The sequence below is a fragment of the Diplotaxodon limnothrissa genome, linkage group LG23, assembly GCF_057381915.1.
Source record: "Diplotaxodon limnothrissa isolate DT_005_m linkage group LG23, D_limnothrissa_male_GT1.1, whole genome shotgun sequence".
In the NCBI taxonomy this organism is placed as follows: Eukaryota; Metazoa; Chordata; class Actinopteri; order Cichliformes; family Cichlidae; genus Diplotaxodon; species Diplotaxodon limnothrissa.
The window spans coordinates 26,351,696-26,374,714 of record NC_140617.1 but is presented as its reverse complement, the minus strand read 5'-3'; the positions used below and the strand labels follow the sequence as shown (position 1 = coordinate 26,374,714).

The following is a 23,019-nucleotide window of genomic DNA, read 5'->3' as shown; positions in this document are numbered from 1 at the left end:
AAATGTAGTAAATTCAAAAATATGATTGTTTTCGTTATTTATTGTGTTTATAAAGACAAAAATATCGAAACTGTGCCTAAAAACATACAAAAATGGGCAAATACTTATAAATAACATAAACTTATTCGCTAATTACGGGAAGTGATGGAGATAACGGGACCAAAACACGATTCACAACCGTGGGCGGGACTGTTAGGACTTCTCACCAATTAGGTGCGCCCATGGGTCAAGTCCGTCCAATCACAGCTCACGCGGTGGATAAGGTTGGTTGTATCCCGCTGGGGAGCTTTTTTCCGCTGTTGAGTCAGTGGGAGAACCGTTACACGACCGATAAAGCGGCGCTCTCACCGGGAACCGACCTCTACGATCCCTCCACGCGGTTCTATAGTAACTCCACTGCACAGTTCGTCTGTACCACAGGGCTGAAATGTTACATCTTCGGTCTACAGTAACGCTCAAGGAGTTATTCCAGACTCAGCTGAAGCGGCCGCTCACACGTAGGGTCGGCGTTAAAGCAGCACCTGCTCCCGCCGCCTGCTTCAGCACCCTGAGTCCTGATGGACGGTCACCGGGTAGAGGGCGGTTTTCTGGCTGGAGAGCCCCTCAGCACTTGGCCAGGAAGCACGCATTGAGAGGCTTTTGCTCCAATGACTCCACCGGCAAGGACTCTTCAACAGAGAAGTGAGTAACGTTAACAGTAGGACGAACTCAATAGAAAAAAAGGAGCATTTTTAATGGGGCGGTAAACAATCATGACATCAAGGTGCCTTTACCTTGAGGCTTCTCATTTAAAAAAATAAACCAGTTTTACTTACAGAAAGTACGCGGAATTTAAGAAATGCGTCTAATTTCTCGTTGTATTTAAAAATTAATCACTTTATGTATAACACTTGCACAAAAAGGGACGTTATTTGAATTTAGGTTTTTTACAACGTAGTTTGGTGCGAAGGGTCTAACGCGCATCACGCGAAGTGGCTAGCTGCTAGCTCGGATGCTCGTTTAGCTCAGCCTGCTAAAGGCTGGCAAGGAGGGTTGAGTTTGCCGGGGAACTGTGCAGGTCAGGGGCTGTAGATGAGGGGGATTATGGGTGCAAGTGACCGGTGATAGTGCGCCCACCTACAGGCTCAGGCCAGTGGAGAGCTCCGGTAGGTAGCGATGGAGGTAAATCCAGCAGCCATTATCGGACAAGTTTAATATATCTAAGATGACTTAGTAGTTCCAGTATGAACCTTAAGGATGTTTTGTGGCATTAACTTGCTCTAAGCGGGTGGCGATTAGTCAGAATGTACTCAATGGAAACTGGTGGAAAGGAAGTAAATTTGAGACGTGTCCGAGAATGGAAGCACATGCAGTGGGGCAAGCCTGATATCGTGACCAGCTGCTGGAGGCTGATGCCTTCATCCATCCAGACTCAGGAAGGCATCAGCCGGCACCAGGTTACCCAGCCGGGTCAGTTTAAACGAAAAATTAAGGACAACTGAAGCTGGTTAATGTTTGAATCTCCACTCCACACCGAGCATCAGCTCCATGCATATTGAAGGTCACCCACTATTGCTTCCATAAGAGTGCAGCTACTGACCTGAATTAATACACTTATATCATTAATTATAAAGCACAGTGTATGCCACATGATGAGAGGCAAAGTAAAGCAAGTCTAAAGTATAGAGGCTTGTTTCTGCCTCTGGGGGGGGGAGAAAAAAAACTATATATATATACATAAACAAACTGCTGGGTAGAGCCAAGCCACAACTTCCAGGTATTTCAGAGTAAGTAAAAAGATAGAGATACTAACCTGAAATTGTCCCTTATGGATGCCAAAAAATGTTTATTCAGTGGCTGAAACAAAGTTTTATTTTAAATGCCTCTAACTACCGACATAAATACAAAATAAGTAGAATAAATCATAAATCAGTATAAATCATAAATAACATTAATAATAACAATAAATTAATCTGTTACGTTACTAATAGCAAAAAAAATAGCACAATGAATCAAAATAAAATAAAGATAAAATAATGAAAACATAGACACAAGTTAAAATCAGTTTTTGCCATGTTAAATGTTTAACACATATATAGTTGTGGACATGTTCTAGGGTGGAACGATCGTACAGCATACATCTTTAATAACTTTAGAAAACGAGAATTTTGTGCACAAGTTTGTATTTATTTGGGATTTTCTCTAATCCACACAGGGTTAAAAGTATACATACAGGCTCAAATATATACATACACTCCCACTAAATGTTTCTTAGCATGTTGCACCTTGATTGGGTGGTAGCCATCAACAAGCTCCTGGTATAATTGTGGCTGATATTTGACCAGTCTTCTTGGCATTTCATTAACGTTGGTTGGTTTCTTGGCACAGACTTCTTGTAAGATCCGGAATCAAATGTGAAATGCTGCTCCTCACACACAAGGTCTTGAATATTTAGGCCTTGTCTTATCTTAGAGACCTCATAGTATCATATCACCACAGTAGAGCACTTTTCTCACAGACTGCAGATTTACTTGTGGTTCCTAGAGTATTTAAAAGTAAAGTTGGAGGCAGAGCCTTCTGCTTTCAGGCCCCTCTTTCTGTGGAACCAGCTTCCAGTCTGAGGAGCTCTTTCTTTTCCTTTTGTTTCCTTTCCTTTTCCTGAATGTCTCTTTCTCCGAAAGTGTGTCTTTGTCCCGTCTTCATCCCCTGACTCCCATCTGGTCATGCTGGTTCTGCTGGAGGTCCTTCCTGTTAAAAGGGAGTTTTTCCTTCCCACTGTTGCCAAAGGCAAGGGGTTATCTAGTTTTTGTGGTTTCTCTCTATTATTATAGGGTCTTTACCTTACAATATAAAAGCTTATTAAGATGACTGTTGTTGTGATTTGGCGCTATATGAAAAAAATTCAATAGATTTATTATGGATGTCAGTTTTTATTTCTGTTATGAGACCAAACAGGTGAGCGTCCCGTAATTTCTATAATGATGCTGAAATGGACAGAAAAATGTCAAAGTAAAATACAGAATTAAAAAAAAAAAGTATGTGTGCCAGTTGGAAAAAAAACAACAATCTTCCAAATATAGAAATAAAAAAAATGAATAAGTCCTAATTAGTTGTATCAAAAATAGTATAAATTAGAATTAAATAAATTAAATTCTGGATGATTTTTGAAGTGTATTATGTTTTTTTGTTTATTTACGTAACTGGTTCCTCCACAGATATACACTGTCATGAATCATCTTTCTTTAAAATCATGAAATTCAGCTATACTAAAAGTTAGCTTACTGTCCATCAAATACATAAGTAAATAAATAGAAAAAACATAAAAGAAAATACAGACTAAAAAAAAAAAATAGAAAAATCTTGGAGATAAAAAGCAGTACAGAGATGAGGTGCTGTGTTTTCATGTAGCAGCATATTAATTGAATTTTGTGTAATTTTAATTAGGGCTGCTCGATTATGGCAAAAATGATAATCACGATTATTTTCACTGAAATTGAGATCGCGATTATTTGACGATATTTATTTAACCCTTTAAGACCTACTATAGAACCAAGTCCGCCAGAGCTTATATTATTTTTTTACATGTTGTAGTGCCATTTGTTGGAGTATTTCAAGTTGCTATACAACTGTTATAGCCCATATTTTAATAATATGTATGCATTAAGTCCATAGTAACTACATTAATTGCAAAAAAGTGCAATAAACTACAAAAAAATTGAAAATCATTTTTGTTTTTTTACATATATTTCTACTTGGAGAAATTTAAGAGGTTTATCCCTCAAAACTTTAAATACAAAAAAAGTTGCAAAAAATAGTTTACAACAACAGGAAATTTATTTTGAGTGTCTTCATAGTTTTATTTTGGAGATACACCAATTTTTATATACTGCAGGAAAAACAAAAAAAACAATCCTATGATGCAAATTTGCAAAGAAAACAGCATCAAAATAAACTATTTCCAGCTGTGCAATTCGAGTTCTAAGCATCCCAGCAACTATTCAGAAAAGTCAAACATGACCAGTATAGGTTTTTAAGGCCTACAAGTAAAAAAAAAACTACATTTCAGCGAAAATGACGTCACTTCCGGTTTCGGCCAGGAAATGGCGGACATGCACAGTTCGCGCTGACGTCTGTTTCACTGTGGGAAGTGTTACGAACAGCTGGTCGGATCGGCAAAGCGTGTTTCTGGAATATTATGTTTTGTTCCTGCAAGCGCTTTTTATGCAATTTTTGCAAAGCTTTATGTGGAAGGAAACCGTGACCAAGGACAAGCTGATGGCATCAGATGTAAGTACAACTCCTCCGGTTTCATATGCAAAACAAATTATTGCGCTAGCTTACACGGTTCAGGTTCTACAGGGATTTAAAAATAGTTACACAAAACGGAGCGTGCTGCTCTGACCGGCTTTAAAGGGTTAACAATGACTTTAAAAAAATAATATAAAATAGTGTGCAACACCACTGAAGTTTTTTTTTTTTTTACTTCTCTTTTCAACCAACAGCAGTCACTCTCCTCTCCAAATAACTTCTGCTTAGCTTTCAGAGCTTCCCTCGGGTCCTCTTAATCAGCGGTCTCCAACCTTTTTTGCACCACGGACCGGTTTATGCCCGACAATATTTTCAGGGACCGGCCTTTAAGGTGTCGCGGATAAACGAGGGAGGGGCTAATAATCGGCTCAGTCATTTTTAATGATCGTTGAAAGCCCAGATCGTAATCGTGATTAAAATTCGATTAATTGAGCAGCCCTAATTTTAATTTACATTTGCTCTCTTTTGGACCTCCGTACAAATACAGTGAATGAAAATATGAGTGTCAGAATTTTGAGTATAAATTAACTCTACCATCAGGAGAGGGGGCTGCAGGACAGCCACAGTGGAGGGTTTATAATTTCATTATTTTTAGAGGCAACTCATTAAGAAAATATATAAAGATACACATAGTTGCTGAAGATCCAGCATGATAACCAGCTGGCCGATCATTTCTTCCCCTCGGAGCAGCTCTGACACCAGCCTGTCTCCTTAGAGAGCTTCCATAATCATAAAATGCCTCATTGCCCCTGCAGGACAGAGTTGCCCCACTTGTTTCTGTTCACAGACAATTTGCTGAAGCTACCGGCGGCGTTCAGGCCGTCGCTCTGCTCAGCTGACTGGTTGTCAGCACTAGCGTGCCTCCCCTGGAGGTTAATCCAAGTCTGAGCCAAGCTTTGCTTGTTCTGTGAAGATCACTGTGTGAATTTTATCTGCAGCGTGAATCTTGGTGAGCAAGCAGGTTCATCGTCTTCCTGAAAAACTCAATGCTTTTGAGGAACTCAGTGACTTTTCTCTATTAGGCAGCTTAAAGGAGCTTTGTTTATGTGTCAGGGATCGTATATAGACAGCACATTTAGCTTCCAGGTGATTTCCATCTGCAGTTCCTGGACAGCTACACACAATATTAAATATCCTGTATAATATAAAACCTTATAAAAGAGAGTAATATAAGAAGATATGCAAAGAAAGTCTAAAAATCCTCCAGCAATACTCCCACAAAACACATTGTAAAACCTTCACATAGCCACACTCATCAGTTTATTTCCATAATAGGGATTGATTATTGGGTTAGTTTTTCAGCATTTCAGGGTTCTTGTGGGTCATTAAATAGCAGTCTCCAACATCCAGCAAACCATAAAAATGTAAAGATCTGTAGTTTAATCTGTAATATCTGTTGTTTTGTTGCTGATCAGGCAGTTTGATTAAGGACTCAGTTTGGCTTTTTACCTGCAAAGTTTTTGATTGTGACTACAGTCTGTCTCGTTTGTGACTCTGCCCCTCTGTAGGCCTAAACTACAACATCGCCAGCTTTTTCTTCAATTCTAGAATGTTTTTATTCACATTCTGAACTAAAATACTGCAGGTGGGAGTCACCAGACACCCCACATGATATGCGATATTTAACTTTTTGTGATATGCTGACTACTGCAGAAACACACGCTGTGATTTATCACTGTTTTGCTCTCCAAATTATGTCCTCAAATTAACCTCAGTCAGTATCTGTTTTATACAGTAAGATAAAGTTATCTCACTTCTAAATGAAATTACTGGCAAACTGTTTCTGACAAAATGGCAATGAACTGATAAATCATGGAAAATCACATATCTGTTGCTGTCTTACATTTTAGCCCTCCGATAACCAGAATACAACCAGTCGAGTTGTGCTCATTCACAAAGACTGGTCCAGATGAATGGCAACGGCATCTGTCGGCATTTAAAAACTAGACGGCAATTATTTGCGCTCTCTCTGAGAGTGATTGAAATAGTCCAAGTCAGACTGCAGCTGTTTGCAGAAAGGTTGCACAGGTCTCCTGTTAGAAGGCAATCACCCTCAAGAAAAACCTTAATACATCCAGGAAGCAAGCTTTTTTTTTTCTTCTTTTTTGTAGATGTAAACAGGTTGCTGTCCTATGTTTAGCTTGCAACATGAAATATTCGTGCACGCATTCACTCTGATGGATGCATCTGGGGCGACTCAGTGTCTCACCTGAGGATACTTCGACATGCAGACCACCTTCTTACACGACCACCCCACAGCTGTTTATTAAGACATAACAGTATTACATATTTATTAGTCAGGGTTTCTTCAGTCAGGTTGTTGGATTGTTTTGTTAGAGTTCAACACATAAGATGTACATCCTGGTGTTTGTTGCTTTCAAACACTGAAGTCTGAAAAGAAAAGACAGACAGGCTCAGCCTGAGCTGCACGCTGACTCTGAGGGCTCTGAGGCTGTGCTTCAGCTAGTAAGGGCTCAGAGCAGTATGCAGTCTTCGCTTTTTAATTATTTATTTATTTTAAGCACCGTGAGCTGGCGTGCCGCCCAGCAGATGTCAGGGCCTCGAGCAGATGAGTCAGTCGCATAGATCGATTCGTGCAGCGCCACCTCTCTCTCAGCGCTTCCAGTCTAATGTCTGCCTCCGCCCTCTCCAACCCACCAGCAACAATTTGTCATGATGCCTGTGAGGCGGTGAAACCAGCGCCATCGATCAGATTAAATAAATGCAGCAGATACTGACGGCTCAATTCACACAGAGACCTCCGCCTGTCAGTGCGAACACCTCAGGCCCCGACTTCAAGGGAGTCGCACCATCTGATGGTGGGCTCAGAGGGAGACTACAATGGTGGTGTATTAGTGTTAGGGCCTGGTTGAAGAAAACAATGTAATGTGAGGGTGAAATTCAGAGGAAATATTTATATATAAAATATAAATATATTTTTTTCCTCATAATTTTGTGAGTTTCTTGCAAATTTTGGTTTGATAAATGCTCCTAATTTTTCTTGTAAAACTTAGATATAGACATGTCTTTGAATTTTTAGCCTTTTTTAGGCAGGATAGTTCAGTGAGGTGACAGGAGAGCAGGCAGAGAGCTCACCTGCTTATTCAGGTGAGCCATGGTGGTGCATAATTTTTCTGCCTTTTCCCCGCATATCTGGCAGTTTCTTTGTCATAAATTTTAATTAGATTTTTTCTCACAAATTTGCCAGTAAATTCTTGTTAATTTGCAGGGTTTTTAAAACATTTTAAAACATAATGTGGGTGAGTTGCATATGTTTAAACAGCTGCCTTAGCATTGATGAAAAAGGTTTGAAGCATTTGTGTTAGTAGTGCCAGGTAAAATACTGATCCTGTGGGGGTCTAGGCACAGAAAGGTCACGTGTGAAGGAAACGTCTCCAGATTCCTGCCTCAGTTCAGTTGGATGCCGTTTCGATGACTCTTCTGGAAGAGGCTCACTCATCTGCAGTGCAGGAGAGAGTTTTGTGGAGTGGCTGCTGCTGTTTCAACTTCTGTTCGCGTTGACCTTTAAAAGCAAACAGAGCGAGAGGAGGGGGAGGGAGAGCGTGAGCGAGAGTACTAATGAGACCAGCTGAGGTAGATTAATGAGACCATCCAGATGTTCCAGTGTCCACCTCTAACCTGCCTGTGTTAATGATGCTCCCACAGGGGAAGTCTCTCACTCAAGAAGGGCCCTCTTACTTCACTATTATTTGGTTACAGTGTCATGTTCATTTCAAGTGTTACACGGTTAAAATCCACCAGCAGCCATTTCTGTTTCAGTTTTAGGCCAAATGTTTATTTATGTGGAAATGGCTGTTTGCTTTCGATTAGAGCTGAGACCTCTGGCTCCCAAGCCGGCTGGGCCTCATCTGTTTCAGTGGTGGGAAAAAAGTATAGTGGTAGTAGTAGTACTCAGTCATAGTAGTCATTTCAGATTATACTATTCGTTTGTATGTCTCATAGTGCATTTCAATGCTGCATGTTTTTAATGTGATTCACTGTGAAACGCTACATTTAATGTCACAGCTTCTGTTTTATTTCTTGCAGCATGATCTGAAGACGTGCTCTGTGCTGATCATATGTGTGCTCGCTGTTACTGTTTCAGTTTAATGCCACTGTTACTAATTCAGTGTTATCCCTCTTCACTCTCTCTGTCTCCCTGTTGTTGATCTTCTTGTTTTGCATTTGTAAGTATCTTTCTATTTTGTCGTTTTAGTCTCTTTTTCAAAAGTTTTTCAAAATAAAATCCAGTAGAAGTAGAGGTTTTCTACGGAAAGCCAACAACTGCTTTTACTTAGACATGACCTCACTTCCTCCCAGTGGGTGCGCTTCAGTCCCTCTCTATTCTACCTCACCCTCCATCCTTCCATCCTGTCTTCCTCCTCTTCCTCAATCACACACTCTCTGATGTGTATTCCTTCCTCACCAGCAGCCTGCATTAATGCGGTGAGAGGTGGAGCACGATGCAGCGACCCCGACATGCTAACCCAGACAGCGTGTGAACTGTTTGTAGTGTTACTGCTGCGTTCCACTGATGCTGGAAAGTCAGAGCTTCTTCCTAAGGAACTGTTAAGGAGTCCGATTTTCAAGTATGAGGCGGTATTCCTCTGAGAGGTGCAACCTAATGTATTCTATTCAAACAGACACACTTTTAAACTATATGTACTCCTCGCTGAGACTCCCTGACTTTTCACCCTGAGTGGAACTTGGCACAAAAGCTATAAATCTGACTTCAACTCGCTGCCAGTGTTTCCTCTCTTGGTTTCTGCAGCAGTGGTGCTCAGGAAAACCCCCGTTCACGTCTGTTATTTCAGTCTAAGTCACTCTGTGTTTCTCACATATTCAGGAGCTATGTATGTATGTCAGAGATGCTCCAATCCAGCCTTTTTTACTTCCCACACCCATGTAAATAATAAGCTGTACTCCTTACCCTGAGGAAAAAGACTGGGAATCATTCTTTTATATTTAAAACCACACGAGACTCGACAAAGAAACATTGATTTTCTCCCCTTTTGAATATAGTACATCGATAAATAGAAATTATCAGGAGGAAATCCTTTTTATTTTAGTTGGAAGGACAAACTTTAGTTTCAGGAATTCAGTTCAGTTCAGCAGCTTGAAGTAAAAAGCACTGTTGCTTAAATAAAGTCTCTGGTTTCTCCTTTACTGTGAGTGCCCCTCCTTGCACACAGAGTGGAGTAGACACTGATTGGAAGCTTTTATGCTAATGGTAATGTGACATGTTGTCTCCATCAAATGTTGCATTCGATGGAGACAAAGAGTGAGCGCAAGAAGCTGAGAGTGAAAGCTTCTGTTAATTGTCCATTTCCTCTATTAGATGTTGTAATGTTCTGATGGTTGCTGCTGCTGCATGATTCCAGAGGAAACTGCTGATGCTGAAATTATAATCTGGTACATTTCTGCTCTCATGTATCCAAACTTGGCTCCTTTTCTTTATTTCTGGTTGGCTGCTGAGAGGAGCCGCCTGCCAACTCAAGTTTGACCTTCAGACATCCTCTCCTAGCACCAAGCCACCCCCATGATGCATTGCAGGTCATCGTGAGCACCCAGAGCTTTGTACAAATCCAATTTGGTGTTGGTATGAATCATAGCAGAGAGCCTGCTGTGAACCGTTCGTCCCGTCTGCCTCCTGACACGCTACTAACCTTCCTCCCAGAGACGACTTCCTGTGGACACTCTGCTCCGAATACCAGCCAGGAAACTGTGCTAGATACTCAGGTTTCCTTGAAGTGGACATTTTCTGCTCTGATTTCGGTCACGTGTGCGATGTTTCACACTCAGGTAGTTTTTTCTACTCGTGGCTCTCTCAGAGAGGATAACCCTTAATAAGGCCATCTGAGCACAGAATCCCACCCACCTCCTGTCCAGAACCTTATATTTGAGAGGGACAGGAAGTCAGAAGAAAGTTGTCTAAAAAGGGGAGGAGCTAAAAAAGCTTGTTTTAGACGGAGGGGGAACTGAGGGGCTGCAGTATAATTTAAAGAAGGATTATTTTGAACTATGAATCATCCAGAGCTGCTCTGGTAAAGACCAAGAATTAAAAAACATGGAGATGGACATGAGCAGAATCGGTTAACTGTGATGATTTTTACCTTTTACTAAAAGCTCTCTGACCAAAGTGCCAAAAAACTGACTTGTAGCCACAGCTAAGACCTTGTCCCTGGTTAGGCTTTTAAGACGCACCATATCAAATATAAAATCAGACAGTTATAATACACAAACTAATACAAATAGAAACATTAAAAAAATCTTTAATGATCATAGATTTGCTTTTGTTTAAACTATAATCTTCCATTTACATTAAAAATTTAGTAAGATAATGTTTCAAATCTGAGCCAATTAACTGTAAAGGACGACTAACCAAATGTTGTTGTTAATATTTAAGTATTTACAATAACTGTAGTTCCTCTGGTGTGGGACTAGTATTGGACCCCATCACTGTCTATTTGTCATTTATTTCTTTATTTGCTGCTTACTCAGCTCTGAAGGATAAAAATGGAGCTCTGGTGACGCTGCAGGTCTGACGTAGGGTTTTAGCTGCCACGTCGAGTGCTAACCCATCACTCTGGTTGCGTGTGTGGGGTTGTTTTTTTTGTTTGTTTTTTGGGTTTTCTTCCAGCCACTGAACACCGTCAGCATGCCGGAGGCCTTGGCTAGTCTCCCTGTCCCAGCTGCAACAGTTAAGGCCCAGTCATCACATCCCAGACTGTGCTTTTATCCAGCTGATTGCACCGACACTGCCACCTCACACAGTGTGAATGACGAGGCCTGTAAGGGTTGTCTGTCATGAAGTGTTGGTAGTTTTTGTTGTGCTGCAGTCTCCAAACTTAAAACTAGGACAGAAATTTAGCACTAAATTCTCTTCTTGGTTTGAAGCGTTTTTGGTTAAATTCTGTGTAAACTTGGTTAAATCGTTAAATCTTGGGTTTCGTTAGCTTGCATGCTGGGAGCTTTTCAAACACATTCCTGGCTGGTATTCAAGCAAGGTACAATTAACAATTCCTGTGGCCTCAAAGTAGCATATTAACCTCCTGGAAAAGTATGTTACTAAAAGTATGGAGGTATACTTTTCCACAGGTTTTAATGCTGAGGTAAGGCAAGCTGAGGCCGTGTTTTCCTTACTGTTATTACTCACTGCTTCTCCCTGCAGTGAAAAAGCGTTTTCTTCTCCCTCTGCTGCAGCCCCCCCCCCCCTCCCCCCCTCCTCCTGTATGTCCACATTTCCACCACAGCTCCTCACTGTGGAGTTATTTTTCTCACCTTTCTGTCTCTGCCTGTTTATTTTTGCTTCCTGCAGGAGAAGAAAGGCGGGCATCCTGCCCAGCCTGGAGGATCTGCTGTTCTACACCATCGCAGAGGGCCAAGAAAAAATCCCTGCACACAAATTTACCACAGTGAGTTATCACAGCAGTGATATGTCTGAGAGTTGGATATTTATGGTGTCGGAACCTTTTGTTAAATAGAAATATTACTAGAAATAAATTACACAAGAGAAAATGGCCCCAAATCGCCCACAGGAATGGAGACAGAGTAACAGAGCAGATCTCACTTATTATTAAACTTCATTAGGGGAATAATGGAGAAGATTAAGTCATTAAACATTGTGCAGATTTGGATAGATCTTAGAAGTGAAATCAGGTGTTGGCTTAGAATCACACAAACTTTTTGAAGATATCAATGTAGTCTAAATTTCTCTTGGAGTGAAAGTACAGTGGTGTAATACCATTCTGCAGTGTTGGAAACCAGTTTAAAACCAGCTTGAAACAGGAACTTCGGGGTGGTTTTATACAACAGTTCCTCCCCTGGATAAATGACCTATAAAAACTACTAACTAGATGTTGTGGTTATCGTCTTCGCTGCAGCCCATCCAGCTGCGGCAGATGGCCACTCCTCGCTTAGCCCGGTTCTGCTGGAGGTTTCTTCCGTTTAAAATTCAGTTTTTCTTTCCCACTCATTGTTCGTAGGGAGTCATGATTGTTAGGGTTTTCTCTGTATTATTGTAAGGCCTTTACAATATGAAGCGCCCTGAGGCAGCTGTTGTTGTGATTTGGAGCTATATAAATACAACTGAATTGAATCAGTTATGAAGGTGAAAAGAAGATGGGAAATCCACACAATGTTTACAAATGGATAAATAATGCTGTGGTGACTTAACTGAAAAAAGACTTTCATAAAATGTACGACAAAAAGCATTTACAGCATAGCAGCTAAATAAATGCATGTCACACATAAATTACTGACTTGTTGGCAGTGATTCAGCCCTGTAGCTTTCTGAATTATGAGCTCCTCCTGCCAGGCTCTGGAGGAATCACAGCTCGCAGCTTTATTGATTTTGTTGTCAGGCTGTCTTAATCCTGGTGTCTCTCTCCTCTCCTCGCACAGGCTCTTAAGGCCACAGGTCTTCGCACGGGAGACCCCCGGCTGAAAGAATGTATGGAGATGCTGAAGGTGACCTTGAAGACAACCTCAGATGGAGCGCTGGACCGACACCTCTTCAAAAAGTATGCCTGTCTTTAATTTACTGAGCAACGATGGATTGATATGCTCGAGCAGGAGTTTTCTGCACTCTCATTTAACAAACTGCAGCCTAATTGGCTCCGTAAAATTTAATAAAAGATCCAGATGTGCAGTTTGAGTCAAAAGCCAGATGTTGGATTTTAATGTTATGTATAAGAAGACAGAACCTTGCATTATTGAGACTATATGGATATTCTTTATATATATTTATAGATTTTGTGTATCCCGTGTTTAATACCCTGCCTGCTGTCCCACCTTTATGACCAGCATCAATGTTTCATCACAAGAATTATTAAAGCTGGTTAGAGTCCTCTGCTTGTCCCTGCAGCAGAACAGGGTCACCGCTTGCCGTTAATCATTCATCATCCCTCGCTTTGCACGTCAGCAACCTCATCTTCAGGTTTTCATCACCCAGAAAAATCTGCTCAGGGAAACTGGTAGACTTCAATAACTGGAAATCAAATTGATAATTAGGAGATTCATAGGTGAAGATTTGGAGTAGATTTGGCGCAATCTGATTGTGTTTCAGTGTTTGGAGGTTTAATTTTGACACTGGCTGCTTATTCTGAAAGGGGGAAGAAAAACAAGGTGTTTTTAGTTTCCACTTTGCATAAAAAACTTAACAATGTTCCTTGTAATCTAACTCAGAATGATGGTGCACTTGAAAAGTCCACAAGTTTACCTCCTGCCTCCTTTTCCACATGACTTTACTTTGACCCGAGGACTGAGGAACAGGAAAAACGGCAGTGCTCAGAGAATACAACTGCACTCGATCACGGCCGATATGTTCTGTGATGGTGGATGTTGCTGACTTGGGTCTGCAGGGGGCCATCACACGACCTTCAAATTCATGTTTATTTGGTAATCAGAACATTTTTAGCCACCCAAACCGGTTGTTGAAACACAGCTGGAGAGGAAAGAAAGATATGTGGAGTAAAATGACATCCCCACCTCCACCCTCACCCCCTTGTGTCATTGGATCACTGCTGTGTGACCCCCACCACCCTCCCGGAGGAAACGACAGTGAGACAGAACTGGGTGGCAGCTTGGTGAGATCAGGCATATGATGGCTCACCGGGGAGCAAAAAATCCTCACTGAACAGACCCCGAGCCGGCGCTCCTGGCTGGCGTCCATCACTTCCGCGCCCTGGGCTTATTTATAGAACCTCTCAGAGGGAAGCACGTGAGCGGGCGGTGGAGTGTAGCGTGTGTTTTCTCTGCAGGGATTAGACCGCTCGGATGCAGTAAGATAGCCAAGCTGTAAATCTCTCTGCTAACGGAGAGCTTCTATCTCACCGCCTTGTTACGTGGAGCTGTGTTTACTACGAGGTCTGCATCCATAATCGCTCGCATAAAACGCCCAGGACAAAATCTATAAGTGGTAAAAAAAAGCCAGACCATGCTGCTTTAGGGGTGATCTAGAGTACAGAACATGTTGGGAAAAGGAGTACCTATTTTCTTTTATTGTGTAATTTTAATTCCATGCTGCGAGGGAACAAGTGGGGATCTTTTCCTAAAACTACAGCAGCCGCAGCGAAAGGTCAACAGAGTCGGCCGAGTCGAGCTGAGGATACAGCTCTCCCAGAACGCTTACTGGAAAATTTTAGCCTGGAAATAGAAGCTTTGAACCAGAAAAGCAAATATAGTCAGGCCCGTCTGTACACCAGCACCACAGTCGGTCTTTGAAATGCACACTTTCAGCTTTAACTCGAGGGATTTAATAAAAGTATTTTATTAACTCTTTTTTATAAATTAGACTTTTTCTTTTTTTACACAATTCTTTTTTTTTACAATTTTTAGATCCTCAAAAGTACTTGGACAATTGACTGACAAGCCCGTCAGCCTTTTATAAGGTTTATAAAAAGATGCAAACCACTGGTTACACTCAAAAAAAGCAAGGCCAGATTAGACTTTACCAGAGAATATCTGAAAGAGACTCCACAGATCTGGAAACAAATGTTTTAGAGAGATGAAACCAAAATGAGCTTGAACCAAAGAAACGGCTCCTGGTCTGAAGCATATCTGTCAAACATGGTGGAGGTAGTGTTATGGTTATGGGCATGTATGGCTCCCAGTAGAACCAGACCACTGGTGTTTATTGATGATATGCCTGCTGACAGAAGCAGCAGGATGAATTGTGACGCATACACGGCTATACTCTCTACTCAGACTCCTCAAGTTTAGGTGTTATTAAGAGGAAACGAGCTGAGCGAGGGAGCGCAGACTCACTGTATTTAGTCTTATCTAGTGTTCAAAAATCAGAACATTCCCTAATTATATCTAATGTTATATTTAGTAATGCGTGACCTTAACCCTAGAACACTATCGCTGGGTGATTTACACCCGAGAAAATACATTTATATGATTTCACTCTCCTGCAGCTGTTTGCGTGTCGAGGAGCCTGTGCCATCACCAGGGAAGTCTCAAATGTCCCAGGAATGGGTGGACCAAAGACCAGCTTTCCAGAGTCATTATTTTGTTTTAGGAGTCTTATTTTTCATTTTGTTAGACATGGCACAGTTTAAAGTAAAAGAAGACCACTCTAATTTGTCATGTGTTGTCATATTTTGATATATTTGATTACCTTTCATTGGTTATATTATATCGGGTAAAAATCACCCGGCATTAGTGATCGTGTTACTATTTATAGCGATAGTGTTCTAGGGTTAAAAGCTTTATAATAATAATGGATTGGATTTATATAGCGCTTTTCAAGGCACCCAAAGCGCTTTACAATACCACTATTCATTCACTCTCACATTCACACACTGGTGGAGGCAGCTACAGTTGTAGCCACAGCTGCCCTGGGGCAGACTGACAGAAGCGAGGCTGCCATATCGCGCCATCGGCCCCTCTGGCCAACACCAGTAGGCGGTAGGGTAAAGTGTCTTGCCCAAGGACACAACGACCAGGACAGAGAGCCCAGGGATCGAACCGGCGACCTTCCGGTTACAGATGCAATTCCCAGCCCCCTGAGCCACGGTCGCTTTGTGTCCATTAACTAGCTCCATACTTGTCATTAAAGACTCAGAGGATTTGAAGCAGTCATAAAGGTCAATAAGGACATTCTGTACTCCTCAGCCTAAATATTTCTCTTTCCTGCCTCAGATGTGTCCAGAGCAACATCGTTTTGCTCACCCAGGCCTTCAGGAAGAAGTTTGTTATTCCAGACTTCCAGTCCTTCTCTGCTCACATCGACGAGCTGTACGAAAACGCCAAAAAAATGTCTGGAGGGCAGGTCAGTGAGAGCAGAGCTGAGTAGAACTGTATCTAACCGTTCCTTATAGACCAGTTTTAACATTGTGAGTCATTTGTCTGTTTGTCGAATACTTTGTGACATTAAATAACAGCCAGGACAAGATGGTTGGGAGTGAGGAATAGGTCAGATTAAACCTCATTGTTTCTTCACCCTGTAGGTGGCAGACTATATTCCCCAGCTGGCACGCTTCAGCCCAGACCTGTGGGCCGTCGCCCTGTGCACAGTCGACGGACAGAGGTATTCTGACTACGTGTAGAAGAACCTACAGAGGATGGTTTCTTCACCAGAAGCTTTGTAGTAAATGTATTTTTCACAAGTGGCTGTCAGATATGAGAAAATGGGGATGTGGTAAAAGCCAGACTTATCATTACGTAGATTTAGAGAGATTTTCTATTTCCTCTGACTCTGAAAAACTACTAACATACACCTTAAGAGTTTGAAGGTATAAGTGTATAAGTGATACACTTGTGTCTTTCGCAGGCACACTGTCGGCGACACCAAAGTTCCCTTCTGTCTGCAGTCCTGCGTGAAGCCGCTGAAATACGCCATCGCCGTTCACGACCACGGCACTGAGTACGTACATCGCTTCATCGGCAAAGAGCCCAGTGGCCTGCGCTTCAACAAGCTCTTCCTGAACGAGGACGGTGAGGAATCGGTCACTTCAGACCTTCACATGGCGCACAGGTGCATGCAGTCTCTGTAAGAGGAGCCATTCACGTGGCCTGGTTTCCATGGCACCATGATAAATTGTTAAGGAGCGTAGTTGGATAAAACAAAGTGGGCAGTGTGTAACGGAGACAGAAAAAACTTGAAAAACAACAAGCTGTTGGCATGTGGTTCCTTAAAAAGCAGGCAGAACGGAGCAGCCGAGACACAGAGGCGCTCTTTTAGTATCAGTCCTGCAGTGCAGGGGAATCAGAGCGTGGTTTCCCACAGGTCTGAAATACACCGAGGATGTCAGGCGATATCAGTTATCTCAATATAGAGCAGGTCATTTGTTCTTCGAGCACAGTGGGCCTTATGAGCTCAAAAAAACACTTTATTTCTGGACTCTACTTGAGTAACTTTGCATCTTGCACAGTTCAGAGTAATCCTCATACAGCTGTGGTCAGAAGGTTACGTTCACCTATCGTGGGCATTAATGTCATGGAGATTTGGGGTTTTGGTTGAATCATTGTGAAGCATATGCTTTTAATCAATTTAAAAAAACCAAGAAATGAGTGAATAAGTTTGAATTTATTTTAGATTTAATGGCGTGTTTAGGTGCTCAACCGGGAGTGTTTAGGGAAGCCATATGTTGACTGTTGTTGTGTGTTTGTACTTTGCACATATCACATGTTTAAAACACTCCTTCCATTCCTTGTTCATATGTTTGTTTTTTTGTTTTTTTATGTCTGTCTCTGGTTTTATATCTGTGAGATTATTCTGGTTTTGTTTGCTTGGATAAGAGATGTTGACAAAGTTTAACTTTGAGGATTTTATTTGCAGTTGAACAAAGCTTATACATTGGAACACATGTTGCTGCAATACTCACCATGTCGAAATGTTAAAGAGCAGTAACTTGGTGAAGTGAAGTAATGTCATATGTTGAATACAAATACGGTTAGCAGTTTTTGTTCAACCTGAATAGAGTTGGGTTTTATTGTGTCTGTAGCTTCTCTGAGCGGAAACTGGTGTGAGAACGTTTCCAGGTTTCCTCTTTGTTGTTATCAAACCGAGCAGAGAAGTCGGTGGTGGCACAGATATTCCAGCTGTTTATTTTCCCTTTAAAAAAAGTGAAAAGAAGGAAACATGGCTCTTCCTGTTGCTTACGACGATTACAACTCAGAGGGGAAGTGTTGTAATTAGAGCAGGGCAATATGGCCAAAAATATTTATCACGATATATATTTGAAAATTTGCGATAACGATATAACCGACGATATAATTGATGCGAGACAAAATACAACTCCACAACATTACTAGCGCAAAAAGACAACCTTCCATTTATTTTCACTTAAACAAGAAGCTGGTTTTTATGTACATTAAAGCTTTATAAAAATGTAACAGTGCAAATGCAAATTCCTTGCTGAAAGTTTAACCAAAAGGCATTTCCAGTAGAAATGGGCTGACATATCCTGAGCATAACCATGTATAATATCCACTGAAGTTAAAAAGAGGTGCTTTGCAACATTAAACTGCAGTGTGCAGTACGCATTTTTCGGACCATAAGGTGCACGGGATTATAAGGCACATTAAGCGAAACAAAGCAGTCAGATAAATCAAACTTTATTAAACTCATTCTTCTTGCTTCCTCCACTTCTGTACCATTGATTCATTAATGTTGAATTCTCTGGCAGCTGCTCTATTCCCATGTTGTTGCAGTATATTAATGACTAACCTCGTATTGTGGATGGATTATCTCAGTTGTTCTCCTGACTGAAGTTTGGTCCGTTTACAGCATCCTGCCATGCGATTGCATTTGTCTCTAACCATGAAGAACCTTCACGTTAACTTTTATAAGTGGAAAAGTGTTAGTGTTCGTCCTCCAGCTTCACTGTTTATGTTATGCTAACATAGCTGTGTCGCTAGCGATCACGTAGCACATCATTATATACCAGCTAGCCAAACTTCAGTAACCCTACAAACGTCACTGCTGTTTAGTTTCCTGTCTTCATTTATGTTGGAAGTGATAGCAGAGCTGTACGTTTGAATTTTTTCAGAAATCTCTCAGTCAGAACATGCAATATCATGCTTAGGTAACTAGCGAAACTAGCGAGCTAACTTCCGCTAGCTTCCTGCTAACTTCTAACTCCGTTAAATGTAATAACTTTTGTTTTCATGGATGCCTGGAAGTTAAACTTTATAGTTACACCTGGTAAAGCAGCAATGCTGATCGTTTTATTAAAGATGAAAGAATTTAGACAGTTTTTAACTCTAAGTGATGCTGCAGTGTTGTTTGACCTGAAGCATACGGAGTTTAGGACCCAGATTACTCCCAGATTTAAGAGCATCTTAGAACGGCCGCTTGCATGTTCTGCAAAAAAATGTGCTTTGTCGTGTATCTGACGGACAAACACCAAACCAGTTCCACATCACGGAAGTTGCACCATTTTTACAAACCAATTCTGGTTCATCTGTTTCACTCAACAATCGGCCATGTGCGTATGAAAACAAAGGCACTGCGCATGCGCGTTTTACTCCCATTCTATCGCGATATTTCATTTTCCTATCGTTGCCTAACATTATACCGGTATTACCGTGAACGGTATAATATGGCCCAGCCCTAGTTGTAATTGTGCCCTATATGTTTTTTTAGTTCACTCAGTAGATTATTCACTTGTGTTTTGATCTCTGGCACAAAAAGGCTTCCCTTCTTTTTCTTTTACTGTATACTTTTTGAGAAAGTAAACAGTAAGTCACAAATTACTGTGTTCCCAAGTTGCTTTTCCAAGGGCTTGTAGAACAAAGAGGCGGAGCTTGCAGTATCTGGCTAATCAGAAACATGAGCAGGACTTCCATCAGCAGAGTGGCCAATTTTTAAAAAGAACATCAAACAATATAATACGGAATAATAAACTGTGGACTCTATCAGCTTATATACAACAGAGTAGTATGTGGCTGTGATGTGCTCAGTGAAGGTGTTCCTGTAGCATTAGCTTGCTAAAACCTGCTCTTATTAACTTCTATTTCCTGTCCTGCAGATAAACCACACAACCCCATGGTTAATGCTGGTGCTATTGTCTGCACCTCCCTCATTAAGGTAAGCTTTTATTCTACATATATTCACTGTGGAAGCAAATGTTCAATCACAACCCCGTAAATTTGATTTGAGGCCCCTGTGATTTTTGCTTCGTTTTCGTTTTATAAATCCACATATGTAGATTTACGTTTTACTCCCCTAAAGATGATTTTTCTGGATGTCTGACTGGAGCAGGGAGTAAAATAGTTGGAGAGAAATTGAATGGAATAAAATTATAATCGTGTGCAGAACGTGTTTCCGCCAGATTAGTGTATACAGGGAGATTAAGGTTATAGATAATCATGCTGAAAGGGGATTTGGTTGAAAGCGGCATCGCTCGGAGATCCTGCGCACACACACTCCACAGAGTGGGTGGAGCTGGAGAGCAGGTCAGCTCCACCACATTTAATCATAGAACTCTTCTATTACCCGAGAGTTTCATTAAATATCCTCCTCTCACCTGCGTACAGACGCACAGGGAGCTGCGGTGAATACAAGAGCACCACCTGCTGATTGAATCAAAATTAAAAACTCCTTCCTCATTTGGCCGGTGAGGATGAGTCCAGGAGGGCTTTTTAGAGAGGAGTTTAATTACATTCAATAAGAGAGAGATGGAACGCAAAATCAAACAAGTTGGAAAATCTTCAGGCAAATCCTGGAAGTGAACATGTTGGAGTGCTTGTAGGAAACAGCATTGCATACTTTATTTTTCCCAAAAGCTGGAAAATGGTTAAAGCAGCCAAAAATGTCTGGCTTACTAAAACAAATACAGTATTGCAACAAAATGGCTGAAAAGGTGAAGAAGCATTTCCATTACACAGAAAATAGAAATAGACAGAGTGAGGCTGCTAACAGTGCAGTGGTTTATAAATTAGCAGGTCAAAACTGAGCAAATGTAATGAGGGAGATACAGGGTAAGGGCAAGTTTTATGCATGTTTATCTCCAGAAACAGTACAGCTATTCAGATCAAGGACAGGCAGCTGAGTGAGAACACATCTGAGGTCAAACTCCTCAAACTGTAATAGCTGACTTGCAGGATAACACAGCAGCCTTTGTTACCATCAGATTTTGACCCAACACTGTGAAAAAGTGTTTGTCCTGTTCCTGATTATCTATTGTTTTGTATGTTTGTCACACGTAAATGTTTTAGATCATCAAACAAATTTAAATGTTAACCACAGATGACACAATTAAACACAAAATGCAGTTTTTAAATGAAGGTGTTTGTTATTAAGGGGAAAAAGTGATTGCCCTCTAAACCTGGTGCTGAGCAACAACTCTAAATGTGCCAAAGCTCCTATTTCTGCCAGCTCTGCGAGGCCCCAGATACAATATTAAAGTAAAGGGAAGAACTGATTCAGCCACTTGTAGGCAGAAAAGTGTTTCCACTGATGGTTGTATTTTTAACATTTCAGTATGTTATGTCCCAGATCTGATACTAGAGGGAAGTAAAAAGAAAACTACATGAAAGTGAGTTTGTGATGTTGCAGAGCTCTACGTGCCGACTGCTGAGAAGAAACGCGGATACTCTTGTGTTCTCTGCAGTTTTTATCTTGGAGATGTAGAGATATGACTTACAAACTCAAAACACGGCAAACTCCTCAACTAGCTGTAAGAAGAAAATTTGCTGCCCATAACACCCAATACAAAAATCTCTAATCTATTTTACCCTGACAGCAAGAACCCGCCCAGAACTCCTCCTTATCCTAAAAGAGCAAAATCACAGCAGTTTTCAGCCTCAGACTTGATGTTAGAGAAGAGCAAAAAAATTGCACAATTAACTCAACAAAAGGAAAATAAAGCCGCTGTGCTTTCCACTATCGTACCGTCTCTTTTCATAAAGGTTTGTTTGAAAAGATTTCCATAAACTAACACTGCTTCATCATTTGTTTAAAAACAGCAGCACAACTCCAAAATGATGTTAACACATCGACTGGACTGTGAAATGTAGAAGATTTAGGGAAAGGATTATATTACATCAGGGTTAGTAATTCTTTGTCTCCATCATTATGCTTTTATATTGAAAAGGTCCTTATGAGTCACACTGTAGGCGGTTTACTCTCGAGGGAGGAAGGATTTAGGATTCATCTACAGGAATCCACAGAAAAAGAAAATCATATCTATAAAAAAATTAAACTGAGTTCTTTAAGTTTGTCATTTCGTTATGACCCAGTTATTTAATAGTTTTAAGTGTGAGAGAGGTCAGCTATTCTATTCCTGATTTCCTTATCCAAATCTCCTCCCTCCAACACTATCCGGTTGTTCAGTGATGACGCGACGAATCCTACTTCCGGGTCTAAAGTAGTCTGCGTTTAATATGGCTTTTGTGTTGTTAACATGTTTAATGTTATGTATTTTCTTCTATTTGATCTCAAAAAGCTCCTAAAACAGTCAGTGATCACTGTTGACCCTTGACCTATTGTGGATGGATTATCTCAGTTGTTCTCCTGGCTGAAGTTTGGTCCTTTTACAGCATCCTGCCATGCGATTACATTTGTTCCTGACCACCGAGAACACTCACGTTAACTTTTATCGAGTGGAAAAAAATTAGCTTGTTTATATTATGCTAACATAGCTATGTCGCTAGCGGTCACGTAGCACATCATTATATACCAGCTAGCCAAACTTCAGTAACCCTACAAACGTCACTGCTGTTTAGTTTTCTGTCTTCATTTATGTTGGAAGTGAAAGCAGAGCTGTACGTTTTAATTTGTTTCCAAAACCCCGCAGTCAGGACATGCTATATTGTATTTAGATAGAAGCTAGCGAGCTAACTTCCTGGTAACTTCTAACTCCGTTAAATGTCATAAATTCCGTTTTCATGGATGCCTGGATGTTAAACTCAATTGTTACACCTGGTAGAGCAGAACGCTGATCATTTTATTAAAGATGAAAGACTTTAGACAGTTTTTCAACTCTCAGTAATGCCACAGTGATCATTTGATATATGGACCTGCAGCGGAGTTTAGACCCAGACACGGCTAGTGACGTCAGACTGAACAACCGGATAAACAGCCCAGCTTTCCATCCTTAAAAAGAAACATTTTATGTTGGTAATGTTATGATGAATCATCTCGTGTATCTCTTTTGGTAGAAACATTGTATGAAGATGATTGTTGCAAATGAATATCCAGCTGAGTGGACATAATGTATGTCGTCAGCAGAGGAAAAAGGTGAACTTTTCCACTTCTGATAATCATTCCCACAAGATGTA

The 23,019-nt window shown here is 40.9% G+C and overlaps 1 protein-coding gene across 2 annotated transcripts in view; it reads left to right on the top strand.

Annotated features, from left to right (window-relative positions):
• The first annotated feature begins 311 nt into the window (after positions 1 to 311).
• glsa (glutaminase a) overlaps positions 312 to 23,019 on the top strand; it is a 38,069-nt gene continuing 15,361 nt past the window's right edge. Inside the window, exons 1-7 of one of the 2 annotated variants that reach the window (XM_085347555.1) lie at positions 312 to 681; positions 11,612 to 11,702; positions 12,691 to 12,809; positions 15,934 to 16,063; positions 16,242 to 16,321; positions 16,565 to 16,728; positions 19,767 to 19,825. In XM_085347555.1, coding sequence (XP_085203681.1) covers positions 428 to 681; positions 11,612 to 11,702; positions 12,691 to 12,809; positions 15,934 to 16,063; positions 16,242 to 16,321; positions 16,565 to 16,728; positions 19,767 to 19,825 — 897 coding nt within the window. In that variant the 5' untranslated portion in view covers positions 312 to 427. Of the gene's footprint in view, positions 682 to 11,605; positions 11,703 to 12,690; positions 12,810 to 15,933; positions 16,064 to 16,241; positions 16,322 to 16,564; positions 16,729 to 19,766; positions 19,826 to 23,019 lie in introns of both variants that reach the window. The other variant, XM_085347554.1, reaches the window with a different exon arrangement.